Source organism: Molothrus ater, chromosome 1 (genome assembly GCF_012460135.2).
Source record: "Molothrus ater isolate BHLD 08-10-18 breed brown headed cowbird chromosome 1, BPBGC_Mater_1.1, whole genome shotgun sequence".
NCBI classification, from domain to species: domain Eukaryota; kingdom Metazoa; phylum Chordata; class Aves; order Passeriformes; family Icteridae; genus Molothrus; species Molothrus ater.
This window is the reverse complement of record NC_050478.2, coordinates 83,901,595-83,915,682: the sequence shown is the minus strand read 5'-3', so window position 1 is coordinate 83,915,682 and position 14,088 is coordinate 83,901,595. Positions and strand designations below refer to the sequence as shown.

Genomic DNA, 14,088 nt, shown 5'->3' with positions numbered 1-14,088 from the left:
TCCTTGGAATTATGACAAGCTGCTGGCTGTTGAACATGAACTGTCTGTATGGTTAAGTCACAGACCATAACTGCTATGCTGGATGAGAGCAAGTTGGAAAAATAGTTTTTTGACAGTGTATCTTGAGTATGACTTGCCCTGAAGATTAAAATAAACCCAAACCCACAAGACCAGAAACTTCTCATCCGTAGCATCTTCTGAAACAGGGATATTGACACAATAATGTGTATTATTATGATGTAAGATTACATACATGCTGTCAGTATTGTGGTGTGATAATGAGCTTCTAGGTAACCTGTCACAGTTAATTTTCCTGGTTTAGCTAAATAAATAGTCTTCTGTTTATCTGTGTCCAGAAGGTGGCCCATTCCTCTCACCCACAGTTTGATTCTGAAGCCTAGTTCAATGTTTTTGCTCATCTCTTCCTTATCCTGTGATTCTTTTTTTTTTTTTTTTTTTTAATCTCTGATTTGACTCTAATCTCAGCAGGAATGTTTTTCACTGCCTTTTATGTCATAGACCTGCATTTTTGGGTTAGAAAGAATAGCTCAAAACTAGAGGAAACAGTATAATAAATACTGGTTGTACTGTAAAAGGTACCACCCTGAATTAATCACCATTCAGCTCAAGTATGGTGGCTGCTCATGTGCAAGCTGCCAGCCCCTTGAGCTGCAAGGTAAACAAGTTACTTCCCCTCCCTAGTCTTCAGCAGTGGTTTCACAGAAGAGAAAGAAAAGCCACTTCAATACTAATTGAACAGCAGCTCATCCGATTGCATCCATCTTGGAGCAAACAGTAGAAATCATTTGCAGAGATGTTCTTGCGGTTGGTAGGAGTAGTGTTTCGATGTTGCTGAAGCCAGCATGATCAAACTTTGCATATGTGGATTTATTACAACTGTGGGATTTCTTGAACTTTTCTTCTGGCTGACCAGGTTTGCAATCTCTGTTCAAATCTCCTTGTCTGGAGACCCTTTACCTGGGCAGGTCTTGTTTTGAGGTGGTTTGCTCGTTCTGTTTCATGTGCTGCCTTGGCAATGTTTGGCACAGCAGACCTTCCTCCAGTAGCATACTGGTAGTTACAAAACCCTTTTGATCTGTTGGGGCTTTAATGTAGCCTCAGAGACTTTGTGTAAAATTAAAGCAGCTGCTGCTAACTGTGTAGGAGTGCCTCAGTGTATGTTCTGATGTACTGTGGATAACTTCCTTGGATGTGTCCAGTAGGTGTTAAAAGAAGTGGTGAGGAGCTGTATAAAAATAAGTGGTCACTTGACACACTTACACTGTGAACAACTTTAAAACAGAACAAAACAAAAAGAAAGCCTTCCAAGTATGAAGAGATGATTGACGTGCTTGCTTTTAGTGTGCCAGCTTCTGCAAAAACTGAAGATTTATACTTTGTATTGTGTTTTCTGGGACAGCGTGCAATTTTACATGTAATTTGTTACTATTTAAATGCAAATTGCTGATCTTTTGTAAATTTTCTTCCTTCAGAGAATGTTAAGTCAATAAAGATTTTCTGATAAAGCCATCTTCTTAATGCAGGATAACTGGTAGAGCTACTTGCAATTAACTCCCTTTCCTCAAGGAAAGGAAAACATGGCAGCCACTACCTTGAGATGGATAGATACAAGTATATATTTTTATCGATACTGGAACAAGTGTAACAATGATGCATATTTCATATAGTACCTAGATTTTTGAAAGTTAGAGATAGTTAAACTAGGCAGAGCATTGAGAGTTCTCAGGCTAAAAAGTACCTTTGAGGTGCTTGGATTTTACCATAGTCAAACCTAAATATTTGTTTTTTGAAGGACAATGAAGATGAGGAAAATCAGAATCCTTTAGGTTGGAAAAGACCTCTAAGATCATCGAGTCCAATCTTTGACAGATAACCACCCTGTAAGCTAGACTACGGACTAAGCTCTATGTCCAGTCATGAACACCTCCAGGGATGGTGACTCCATCACCTTCTTGGGCAGTTTGTCCCAGTGTTTAAGAGCCCTTTTCATGAAGAATTCCTCTCACTGTCCAACCTCAACCTTCTCTGGTGCAGCTTGAGGCTGTGTCCTCCCATCCCGTCGCTGGTTGCCTGAGAGAAAATGCTGACACCCACCTGGCTACAGCCACCTCTCAGGCAGTTGTAGAGAGCAATAAGGTCCCCCCAAACCTCCTTTTTTGCAGGCTAAACACCCCCAGCTCCCTCAGCCACTTGTTGTAGGACTCATTCTCTAGACCCTTAACCAGTGCTGTTGCCCTTCTCTGGACTTGCTCCAGCACCTCTATGTGTAAGGACTTCTTGTAGTAAGGAGCACTTCTTGTAGTAAGGAGCCCAGAACTGGACACAGAGACTCAAAGTGTGGCTGAGTACAGGGTCATGATCACTGCCCTGGGACTGCTGGCCTATTTTTGATACAAGCCAGGATCGCATCAGCCTTGGCCACCTGGGCACATGTTGGCTCATGTTTGGCTGCTGTTGACCAGCTCCCCCAGGTTCTTTTTCACTGGGCAGCTTTCCAGCCACTCTTCCCCAGCCTTGAGAGTTGTGTAGGGTTATTGTGACCCATGTTCAGGAGCTGGCACTTAGACTTGTTTAACCTCATATAATTGTCCCTTTGATCCAGATCCCTCTGCAGACCCTTCCTGCCCTTCAGCAGATCAGCTCTCCCACCCAGCATAGTGTTGCCCATAAACTTACTGAGGGTACACTTGATACACTCATCCAGATCATCAGTAATAAAGATACTGAAGAGAACTGGGCCCTGTATTTAAGCCCTGTAAGTTTCTTTCATTTTGAGAAATTGAAGAAAGACAGTGATGCACTGGAGTAGTCAGGATGGTTCCTGTTAGTCTTATCTTAATTTTTGTTTTCATTCCAGCTGTTGTGAATTGACAATTTCTATGTTGGTATTTATGTAATGCAGGCTGCAGCATCATTTCTATTAGAAATTTTGTCCAGCCATTGTGTGCTAACACTTGGGGGTGGCAACTTAGTGAAGTCTGATACAGCATCACTGTGAGGATTTTTTTTTTTTTTCAGGAATACTGTTTTGAACATCACAGTGAAAAGTGCAGTTATGTGTGTGACTTTCTTAGAGCTGCACAGGTTAAATGAGATTCATACATGATTAAGGAAAGAAATTCAGACATTCAGGCATGTTGTTCTGTTGGTAATGATGAGGGTTTTTTGGTTTGTTTTTTTCCCTATTCTGAAGGCTTGCAAAGTAACCCATTACTGCTAAATATGCAGTACAAAACAACTATTTTAAGTACCCATATCTTGCAGACTGCTTCTTAGACTCCAGTGTTTTTTTTGCATAAACTACATTACTGATTTGCTCTGACTGTATCCCTGATATTTGGCATGGGGAGAACACAGCAGTCTGTTCCAGTACAAGATTTGATGCTAGGTTAATAATCATGAATAATTACTGTGCCTTAGACTGGTAGACTGTGATTTATGTGGGGTTTAAGTAGGGTATAGAGGAGTCAACTGAAGTGTATAAATATTTGCCCCATATCTGAGATTCTGAAATGTCTTTTGTTTTTGGTAAGCCTTGCTGTTTTAGAGATGTGTAAAGAGTTAATTCTGTATTGAATTGAGAGCAAGTCACCGGAACTACAAATGCCCTTGTCTGAAGTGAGCAGTGAGTTCTGGGGCAGATGGCTCCATGTAACAGGAGAATGGATCTTTTTCTGAGCAGAAAGGTGTGTGGTCCAAGTAATTAGGATCATAGGTTTGATCTGATGGGACAGGCACTTCTAGACCTGTTAATTATGTATCTAGCACCAAGGATCACTGTTGGGAAGGAGGGGAGGGGTACCAAGTACACCCTAAATTTCAGCAATTGAAAAATTGACTAGAAAGTAGAGTGATGAGGTCCATGTTGCTAATAGTTGAAGCAAGGAAGGATAGCAAAGTAGTCTTGTATGAATTTGTTCAACATGACACTTGAAATTGGTCAGATTATCAGTTTGAAGACCTGAAGAGCAATTTCATTAGAAGGTGAGAGTTTGTTCACTGACATCCAGTAAATTTTAATGGTACATGTGGGCACAGTGGCTTCTTCCCCACAGGAAGTTTATAATTTTATCACTTCTGTCGAGGGCTGTGGAGAACCATGTTTACTTGTTGGCCCATTCAGATTCTCAGTTTGAACCTGAACCATCACAAAGACAAAAGGGGGATAGCACTATTGCTAAGTTAGAAAGCAGACCCACATTCAGATGGTATAAATGCCTTTGTGTTTCATACTACTTGCATTCCTTTGTTGAGTTTCATCTGTCTTGATGTCTAGGGCTTCCTAGCTATAAGCTTGCATACTCTTTAATGTAATTTAGGTTGTCTTGCTGTGGTTGCCACCTCCCAAAGCATACAGATTTGAATATAAATTCATGAAGAGAATGTGCTTGTACAGAAACAGTGGTTCTTTCAACCCAGGTGGCGTCTTCCCTTCTCTGCTCCCTCCCCTGGTCTGAGAACACAAATGTGTTGCTGCAGTGCCAGATCCAGAGTCCACCAGCTCATCCTTTCAAGCACTGAGCTTTCCAAGGTTAATTCAGGGCATCATTAGCCTGTGCTAGGACAGACTGTCCAAGGCATTTTGCGGAACGTCTCTTGCCCTTACCCTACGTGGTAGAAGGATGCTGTCAAAACCTGACTCCCAAAGCCAGTGTTCTTGGAAGCAGCTGGCCAGCAGTGCTGCAATAACCAAAGCTGTAGTAGATTTGATGCCAAGTAGAACAGATGAGCTACCTTGTATTTCACAGGTCTGAGCATGGGGAGGCCAGTGTGTTGGAAAGGATCAAATATCCTGTACTTTCTTTCTGTGTCACAGCTTCCCCCAAAATAATACATGAGATTTTTTGTTTGGTTGGTTTTTGTTTGTGTGGGTTTTTTTGTTGTTGTTGGTTTTTTGTTATTGTTTTGTTGTTTTTTTTTTATACAAACTTAAAGGACTTAAAGGAAATAATTTTGAAGATGTTTTCTCAGATTGGACAGGTGTGTTAGCAAGTGTGTGATGCTGAAATTTTCCATTGCACCCGAGTATTCATTCCCATTATATATTCATTCCCATTATATTTTTTTGTCCTTCTGATGAAGAAGGAATATAGTCTGACAGTGCACTTAAGAAGCTTGGACAAAATATGGAAAGTGACCCTGTAAGGATTCTTGAATAGGCTAAAGGTTTTATGAGCAGCAACACATTATTGTGGGTTACATTACTCCTTAGATTGTGTGAGCACCATCCAGTATAGCAGTTAACACGTATGTTGTGCTTTTGGCTCAATTTAAGTACTGTAGTCTATTATGTGTCAATTCTTTGATACAAGATCTAACTGAAAAGCCTCTTGAAAAAAAAGAGGAATATGACATACTGCTTTAGGTTATACTTTCTCATGGTAAGAAAACTCAGTTTTTAAATTGAATTTCTATTGATAAGTACAGTTCACTCTCACAAATACCAGATTTTTCAGGGACTTCAGTGTTTGAGTCAGTATTGACCAAAGGATGTAGCTTTGAACATGCAGCAAAGGATGTAGCTTTGAACATGTATCTTTTTCAGTGGCAGTCCCTTTCCAGTGAGAGTGACTTGCTTTGGAGGTAAGGCTAATTTACAATTAAGTACAAGCTAGAGATATATTATCAGGTTCTGTAGGCACCAACAGAAGAAACAAAATTTCCATGTAAGCATGCGACTTTCTTACTGCGAAGAATTTCCTAATACGAACTTCATTTATTCAGTGGTGTTTTGTTAGAAATGAAAAAAAGCCTAGTTTGTTTAAAAAAAAAAAAAGAAGTTAAAGGATGCTTTATCAGTCAGTTAATACTTCATTTTTCTAAGTACTTCATAAGTGAAGACACCTTTAAGGAATGATTGCTTTCATTGAGAATTTTGTGCAATTGTTTCTTTTCTGTATTTCAAGACTGTATTTTAGCTGTAAACTATGTAAACTGTCTCTAACAGCCACAGTGGTTTTAGTCTCATTAAAAATAGAACAAAGCTTTTAGCATTTCTAAGCCTGTCAGTTGGATTCCCTCATTGCTAGCTGATTAAAAGACAGCAACCATGATGCATTGAATTTTCTTCTACCATAATAAATGTCATTCTGGTCCAAGAAGTACACACTGTGGAGTATACTATCCATTTTCTCTGTGCAGAATATGGGGAGACAGGTCAATTTTTGCAGAAGTGTTGGTTCTTACTAAGAGAGGACTGCATCTAGTGAGAGAGTTCTTGCCAAATGTTGGGTTCAGGAGTGTTGAAAGCCCTGTTAATGCCAGTTTTGCAAAGATCAGCCTAGAGAAGCTGAATCTCTAGTGTTAGCCTGTATGCATGCTGTAAAAGTGCATTGCTGGAGCTGTCAGCTAACACTCACTATTCTCACTCCTGCATTGCTGGAGAAAAGCCTTTCAGGAATAAACAGCTGCTACCAGATACTGTTGGAGGTTGCTAGCTGTGATCCAGCTCTTGGTAGACTACATTAATTAATTAATTATTTAATTAATTTCCTGGATGCCAAAGAGACACTGGGAGTTGGGACAGGGGGTGACAAAAAGAAGCTGGGTGGTGTTGCTTTTTGGCTTGCCCTGATAGCAATTGCAGTGCAGGTAGTGATAAGTCACAAACTAGACTCCTAAAAATAAATCTGAAGCACCTTCAGAAAAATAAGTTTCTGGCTCAGCTATAGCAGTGGTTTCTATAACTGTGTTGGGCTATAGCTTTTAGGAAGAAACACTTCAGTGGCTCAAGGCATGCACACTATGGGGTTTCAGTGTTGACAACAGGGTCCAAACCACAGGTTTTTTTAGACTTGAAGGTTTTCTGATCAGTGAGTTACTAAAGCCCGGGGGGGGGTCAGGAGATAAGTTCCTCCAAGGTCAGACTGACAAGCCTTTCTGCCTTCCCCTGTATCATGGGACGTAATATAATTCCTGTGATTCATTTAACAAATTCTCTGCCACTGCAGAGACATGGACCACGGACGCAGGTCTGTCTTTTCTGTCAGCCTCATTTTCCTTCTCCCTTCACTAATTCCTGCTCTGTTGTAGCTGTCTTTATGTTGTGTGGTGGGCTGGTAATTCTGTTGGGGGCTGTAGGAATGTGTGGATCACAACAGGTCTGTGTGCCCTGCCAGGTTATCGTGTGTTTTCAGTGATTTGTGGCACAGAGGATTGGAGGTGCTGTGGTGTGTTGAGAGGAATGTGCTGCTGCCTTTGCTGCTCCTTTAATCCTGAACTGGCTTGTTTGTTCTTGGTCTCCAGGGTTATTGCTCCCAGTCTTGACAGCCAGTACTGTAAAATCAGGATTCCTGCAGTTAGTGGCTTTGCTACTTCAGGAGAGAAAGCCCAACTTTTGACAAAGCTAAGTGGCTTTATTTTAAGCCCTTGTTTGTACAAGCTCTCTTAGCAATGGGAATGCTAAAATTCTAGGTTCACAGTTACTCTGTTGACTTACTGAGCCTTTCACTTGGCTCTTACCTAGTCAAATGACTATAGTTAAGAGGCAGGAAACCAGGTTACAGGTCTTTAATTATGTAATATGTGGGTTGTCTGAGAACGCACTTTAAAGTTTTTTGCCTAGTGTGCAAAGCCTGTGTTTTTTTTATTTGTATGACATGTTAAACACACTGGCAGAAGACAGTAAAATATACACATGCTGTTTGAGTAAACTTGAAATTGTTTGCAAAGCACTGACTTTGGACAAACCCAAGAACCTTGCACTTCCCTCAGAACTCTTAATTGGAACACATTTCCTCAAACTCTGGGGTGTCAGCTTGCTGAAAACACATTTTACCAAACAGCTGGCTGGTAGGGGACTGTGCTACTGTGTTTTTAAGAGAGGAACGTCATATGAATTACTAATAAACTTTGGGAGTTTGGATTAGAATTTGAACATTGGTCTGGATATTTCAGTTGGATTTATTCTTGTAATAGCCTGTGTGTTTGCCTTCACAGGGCTAAGAGTAAAATTGAGTGTGCAGGAACTCTGGAAGGCTGTGGATACCAGTAAGCTATAGGAAAGTTTACTAGATGAATAGCTGGCTATTCGGCACTTAGCATAATTGAGTCTATTATCCTCTTTGTACTTTTGATGCTTGAAGTGAACCAAAGCTGCAAATTCATGGTATAAAGAATCAGCATAGCTTAAAAAGCGGTACAGGAAGTTACTTTACATAAATGCAAACAGTCTTTTGTTTGGAAAGCAAGACTCTTATGAAGCATCCTCAGAAGAAATGCTGTCTAATCTGTTCATTGCCTAAGGAAACTCCAGGGGCATGTTAAGAATGACAGTACTGAGTCAGATAAAGAAATGTTTGTCTATCTGTGTCTTTCTTCTAAGAGCAACAAGTTGTAGATATAAAGAGAGGGTGTAATTTCTCAAAGTATCCCCTTTCTGCTCCCGAAGCCTGGAGCTGTGTCCACTTTTTTACAGCCCTTGGTGTTCACCGCTTCAGTGAATTTTTGTAGTTAGTTTTTTGTCTGGGAACCACTTACACTTGAGCACTCTACAATAGCTTCCTCAGTCTCTGCTAACATAAGGTACTTAATTTTGCTTTACACAAGTTGCCTGAACAGAGTAAAGCTTGGTGGTTCAAATAATGACTTTGCTAATTTTCTCTTTATGCTCAGCTAATTTTAAGACCCTTACCTTGGTGTGATGAAGGAGCACCGCCAGGTTGGCAGGGAGCTCCTGTTTGGCAGGAGTGCCCTCTCTGCAAACTGAGGCATATCTGCCTTGATAGTCTCCTAAATTGCAGTGAGACCCGTCAGCACATCTGACTTTACTTTCTGTTGTGCTGGACGGTGTACAAACATCAGAAGTATGTCATGATCTTGATCTGTTGCTGTGGGACTGCTGGCATGAGTACGCGTGACTCTTGCTCAATTGAACCTTTTGTTCAGGGGCATGGCAGTGTGGGTTTGCAGGCAGCTACAATAAATCCAAAACCAGGGACTGTCGTCTTGGTGGTCTGGACATCCTCAGTCTGGCCATGCTCCCAGGAGCTTCCGAGAAGCTGTGCTGCCACTTGTAGCCTTTCTTCATCTTGTAAACTTGCAGAGACTGCTGAAATTAGAAGAAGCTGAACCCTTCAGGGGATTTCCAGACTTCTCCAGAAAGCTGCTCTGTCTCCTCTTATACTAGACCCCTTTCTTCACGAAGAATTAGGGAGAAGGGAAGTATAAATGATACTTCATTATTTGTACATTCAAATCTGCCTCCTCCCTTCTCTAAGCACTATTTACGTGTAAGATTACCTTGAATGACTGACTGGATAACCTTTGCTGAAAAAACTAGGATGAGAGAAGCAGCAGTAGAGTGGTAGCAACACACTGGTCTGTCTAATAATGCTGTCTCATACTGATAAATACTCTCCTGAGCTAAACTGCAGGTGGGAACAGTGGCACTCGGAGCTAAAGAGGTGATTAAAGAGCACGTGTGCAGACAGCAGAGCTGCTGTAGTATATGTCTGGCTGATTCTCTGATTAAAAGATGAGATTTAATGTTTTCTTAGATAACTGAAATGCTTATCGTGCTAGCACAAACAGCAGCAAACATTGTATGTCATAGTTAAGGAGTGCAACTTGAAAGGCTTGGTTATAGATTGAAAAATAAATCTAGATTGTCCTGGTTACTGATACGTAGAGATAACAGTGTCTATGAGTGGACTTTGGCTCTGAAGGCGATGCAAGCACGTCACATTTTGTGTCATGCAACATAGGTTTGCAAGAGGACACTGTAATCTGACCTGTAATGATGGTGTGTTTGGCTTTATCAAATGCTAATGTTTTAAAGGACCCTGCTTCAGGTCCTTCTAGCACTCTTGCTAGTGACTAGATTAAAATTGTCCTTGGTTGCAGAGGCCGACTGACAGAGAAAACAGCACATGCAAAAAGTCAGTGAGGGCTAATGCCCAGCTAGCTTCTAAAAATACTACAATAGCTGGATGCTACAGTAAGTTAAGTAACATGCTTTAATTTCATATTGAGAGCATTTATTGGAAGAGGAGGGAGAGCTGGGGATTAGACCATGAAGCAGACAAATGACTTGTTTGGAGGCCGCTTTCAGCTGCAGCAGGGGGATGGTGACGGACCAAAGCAGGTGCCCACCTTGCTGGGGGCCACGGCCTCAGCCCTGAGCTGGGGCCCGACAACAAGGCTGCTGGCACAGAGTAATTATATAACTTTATTTCCTGCCCCCCTCCCCTTTCTTCTTTTACCCTTGTTCCAGCATGTGCTCTCCACTGCAGCTGGCCGGGTGCCAGCGTTTGTCTGTGCACAACGGACACAAACAGATTCCGGAGGGTCATGTGAAACTACCCCTGGCTCTTTAAACCTCACCGCCCTTACCTTTCCCCCCCGCTGCCCGCATTGCTCCAACAGGTGTGGCTTTGTTTATGCACGGCCTGTCGCTCTGCTTTAGCACCTGGGTTCTGCTGGCCCGCAGTGTCCGGAGGAAACCTTTGCCCTCCCTGTTCTGCTCAAGCTGCCAGGGAACTCTCTGGATCTTGTGGGCAGGCATTTGCACTGGGCGAAACAGACAGGGACATCAGCTTTACAAGGGGCAGCACCAGCAGTCATTAGTCTCTGCAACCTCTGCTTCTGAAAACTTTGATCTACCTTTCCATGGCTTTGGCTTTACTTTGTGAGTAAGGCCTGTGGTTCTCAGCATCTTCTGGTACAAGATGTAAGGTGATTCCAGAGAGGGTGTATCCTCTTCCTATAAATTTTTGGCAATTGCTAGTTCAAAAAAAATAAGAAAATTATGGTTTAATTGAAGAGTTATGGCCCTGGAGCCAGGTGAAACCTTTAAGTAAGGTCTCAGTTAAGTGTTTGTGTGTTACTGCTGTGGGAAACCCAAATGTAAAATCATGCATCTCGGCCCCATTTCACCTTTATTACTACCTAGTATTCCATGAATCTTGCCTTCCAGAAGGGACTTTTATATGTTGGGGCAACTGAAAATACATTTAGGTATGTGACAAATAGCTTACAGACAGCTGGTTTTCTTGTTCCAACTTTTATTTCTTTTGGGGTGCCCGGGTGCTCTTCCAAGTCAAGAGGCAATCTGTCACTGCATCTGACATTGTGACTTCTTCCTGGGAAGTGTAACTAATGCTGCTGAACTGCATCTGTGAGGTTTTAGCTACCCTATAAAAATTTGTCATGTTGTATTTCATGGAGGGAAACGCACAGAGAAAAGCTCTGGGTTAGGGAGGGATGTTCTGCTGAGTTATCCATGCCTGGGATGCTTACCTCTTAGCCTTTGTACTGAGAGCAGTCAGCTTCAGCATTAAGTTTTGACTGAAACTTTTCTAGATAAGCATCTCCTCCCCACTGTTGCCCTTGGCACCTTGGAAAACTTACAACTGAACTTTCTGAGGAACAGGTTCATAATTTTGTATGTCATTTCTGCAGTTGCCTTCTTATGCTGCAAGTCCCAAATTTCCTGCCTCAGATTTAAAATGGACATGATGTGGGTCAAGTCAGTGATGGCTGTGTGGCATTCCAAAGAAAATGAGATAAATCCAGTGAGAATGACTAATGCTCCAAAAGTACTATTAATGTTACAATGTGATACCCCGTGGTTGCAAGGGATTTGATGAAAACAGGAGCTTGTGAGTTGCTTGTTCTCAGTAAGTGTTCAGTTAGCTCCAGTGAAAGAGCTAACAAATACCACTGTGTTTCAAGGAAGTAAGAACAAAGACAGTTGTGCTGATAGAAGGTCTGATGTGGTTTGGGTGGGTTTTTTTTGATTCCTGAGAAGCAATAACAAAAACTCACGAGGTAAGTGAGATGTGAAGCATGAAACAACAGCCAGTGTTGTGAAAATCAGTGTGAAGAATGTAAAGAGCTATAAGGGGAGATAGCCAGTATGGAGGCAGATGGTTGAGTGGTCCCAGTTGTATCTGGCATAGATAGATGGATGCCATTTGTATCTTATCATACAGTGTTTACTCATAAAAACCTTCCTTAGTCATACTACTGTTGTCAGTTTCTGTCTTATAAATGCCTGTGAGCTCCTGAACTGATCCCTGATGGTGATGACACTTGAGAGCAGCGTTTGAGTACTTGAATCAAAGTTCAAGCATTTGCTGAGACAGTCCCTCTGATGAAGAGATAATTTATTTCATATACTGTATAACTATATAGAGTTCTAGTCCCCAAACACTACATCCATTATGATTTTGAGCATTAGCTGTACTTTGTCAGTGCTGGACTGAGGGCTCCTGGTTGTGCACAGTTGAATCACTGCTCACTGTGTGCTTGTTTCTGCTCTGCCTTAATTACAATGTCATTTGCCATGAAGGTGGTTCCTCTATTTTGACATAGAAGCAGGTCATGCCATTGTGTATTTAGCCCACACTTGGGGCACAGTGGGATCATGTGTCACGTATATCACAGCAGCAGCATATGCTTGGTGATACATCAGTGCAGGCAACTTTGCTCACTTTTCCATACCCACCCTTAAGTGGTGTATGCAAAGGTATGCCAGTTTTGTAAAACCACACACCTTCTTTAAATCTCATTCTTCTAAAATGTGATTTACCTTGCTTTTCCTATTTTCTTGTTCATATTTAAATTTTCCTGATTTTTCCTAGTTGTCTTCTTTGGCAAGATCTGTAAGAAACTGTGGTATTTTAGACTTAGCCAAGTTCAGTTTGTGTTAAAACTTCGTGAAACTTGATCTTGTGAGAATTCCAGTATGAAAAAACAACAGGTTGGCATCCAGAGCCATGGATGTTTATCTAAACTGAACTTCTGATTTCTCTTGAGGTTTAGTAGTTCACTACTGAATCTGTTTCAGTCCAGTTAATTAGTTACAAAGCCCTAAGCCACAGACTTGGAATTAAAGAAAACAAAGCTCCAAGCCTCTGCAAATTTGGTGCAAGAAGAAACTTTTGTTAAACTGGGAAGTGCATTTACATCACTGTTTCTCCGTTTGAAACGCAAACTGGTGTACAGATGAGCCAACAGCACAGTCATTGATTCTGGATCCATGCCACACGTATTAAAGTGACAGCCTAGTGTCCCCCTGTGATCTGTTCCCCCACCTTCTCTGACATTGGTTTCTCCTTTCAGAGGCATGGCAGGGTTTTTTGTTTTGTATTGGTGGTTTGACTCCATGTAATGTAGCTTGCAGGGAGTACAGAATGCCTGTTTTTGATGAGATATTGTGCTCTTCTGTTTTTAGGACAATGTAGATCAGACTTCAGCTCATGGTCGGCGGGATCTGGTGGAACCGGGTTTCCAAGAACCATCTAACCGCATCTCCCTGAACCACCAAGGTAAGGAATAGTGCCTGGAAATCCAGGCTTTTCAGGCAAGTGCAGGCATTGTTTTGCCTCCATGGCTGCTTCTCCTCACTGGGTGGAAAAGAAAATGTTCTGGATGGTTGGAGAAGGAGAGCTGAAGAAGTCGGTTTTTGTCACAACTGTCCTTTGAGCTGTGAGTGAAAGTGATGAAGGACTTGTATGCGTCTCAAACCTTGTAGCCCAAGATAGATTACTATCCTGGGGGATAGGGATATTCTCCATTCTCACATTTTTTGAGCGGGGAGAAGGAACATACTGACATTAAATTCAGCATTTGTAATGTTAAGGTTGCATTTAAAAAAAATCTTTGCCATAAGACAGGCTCTGGCTCAATGTTTGCAGTAGGAGAAGGAAAAAACCCCAACATGTTTATTTGCTTTCCATGGCAGAAGTCAGCTCATTTGTGAAAAGATAGCCCTGAACTAGATGTTGTAATGCAGGTGTAATAGTTTAGCTTCTGTAATTCAACAGGACCATTCATAAAAAGCTAAAACAAATCTTAAAACTCTGTCTTCACTGATTTCTGTCTGTTCAGAGACTTAAAAGACAACAGTTACTATTATTACAGAGACTGTACAGCTCAGCTTTATTGTTTTAGGTTTGAAATAATTGATAATAGTATTCTTTTAAGCAGTGAACCCTCTTACCCTCAGGCTTCCTGATGGTTTAATTTGAAACCAAGTCCTTGAAGGTCATCTTCAAATGTTGTTTCATCAGAGCAACAATAGTAATGCAGACAGAACAAGACTATTGACACAAAAAAAGATTA

At 41.5% G+C, this 14,088-nt stretch overlaps 1 protein-coding gene across 2 annotated transcripts in view; it reads left to right on the top strand.

Annotated features, from left to right (window-relative positions):
• GRB10 (growth factor receptor bound protein 10) overlaps positions 1-14,088 on the top strand; it is a 145,446-nt gene that overhangs the window by 48,132 nt on the left and 83,226 nt on the right. For both annotated transcript variants that reach the window (XM_036406345.2, XM_036406344.2), the window contains one exon: positions 13,199-13,292. In XM_036406345.2, the coding sequence (XP_036262238.1) occupies positions 13,199-13,292 (94 nt within the window). The remainder of the gene's footprint in view (positions 1-13,198; positions 13,293-14,088) is intronic.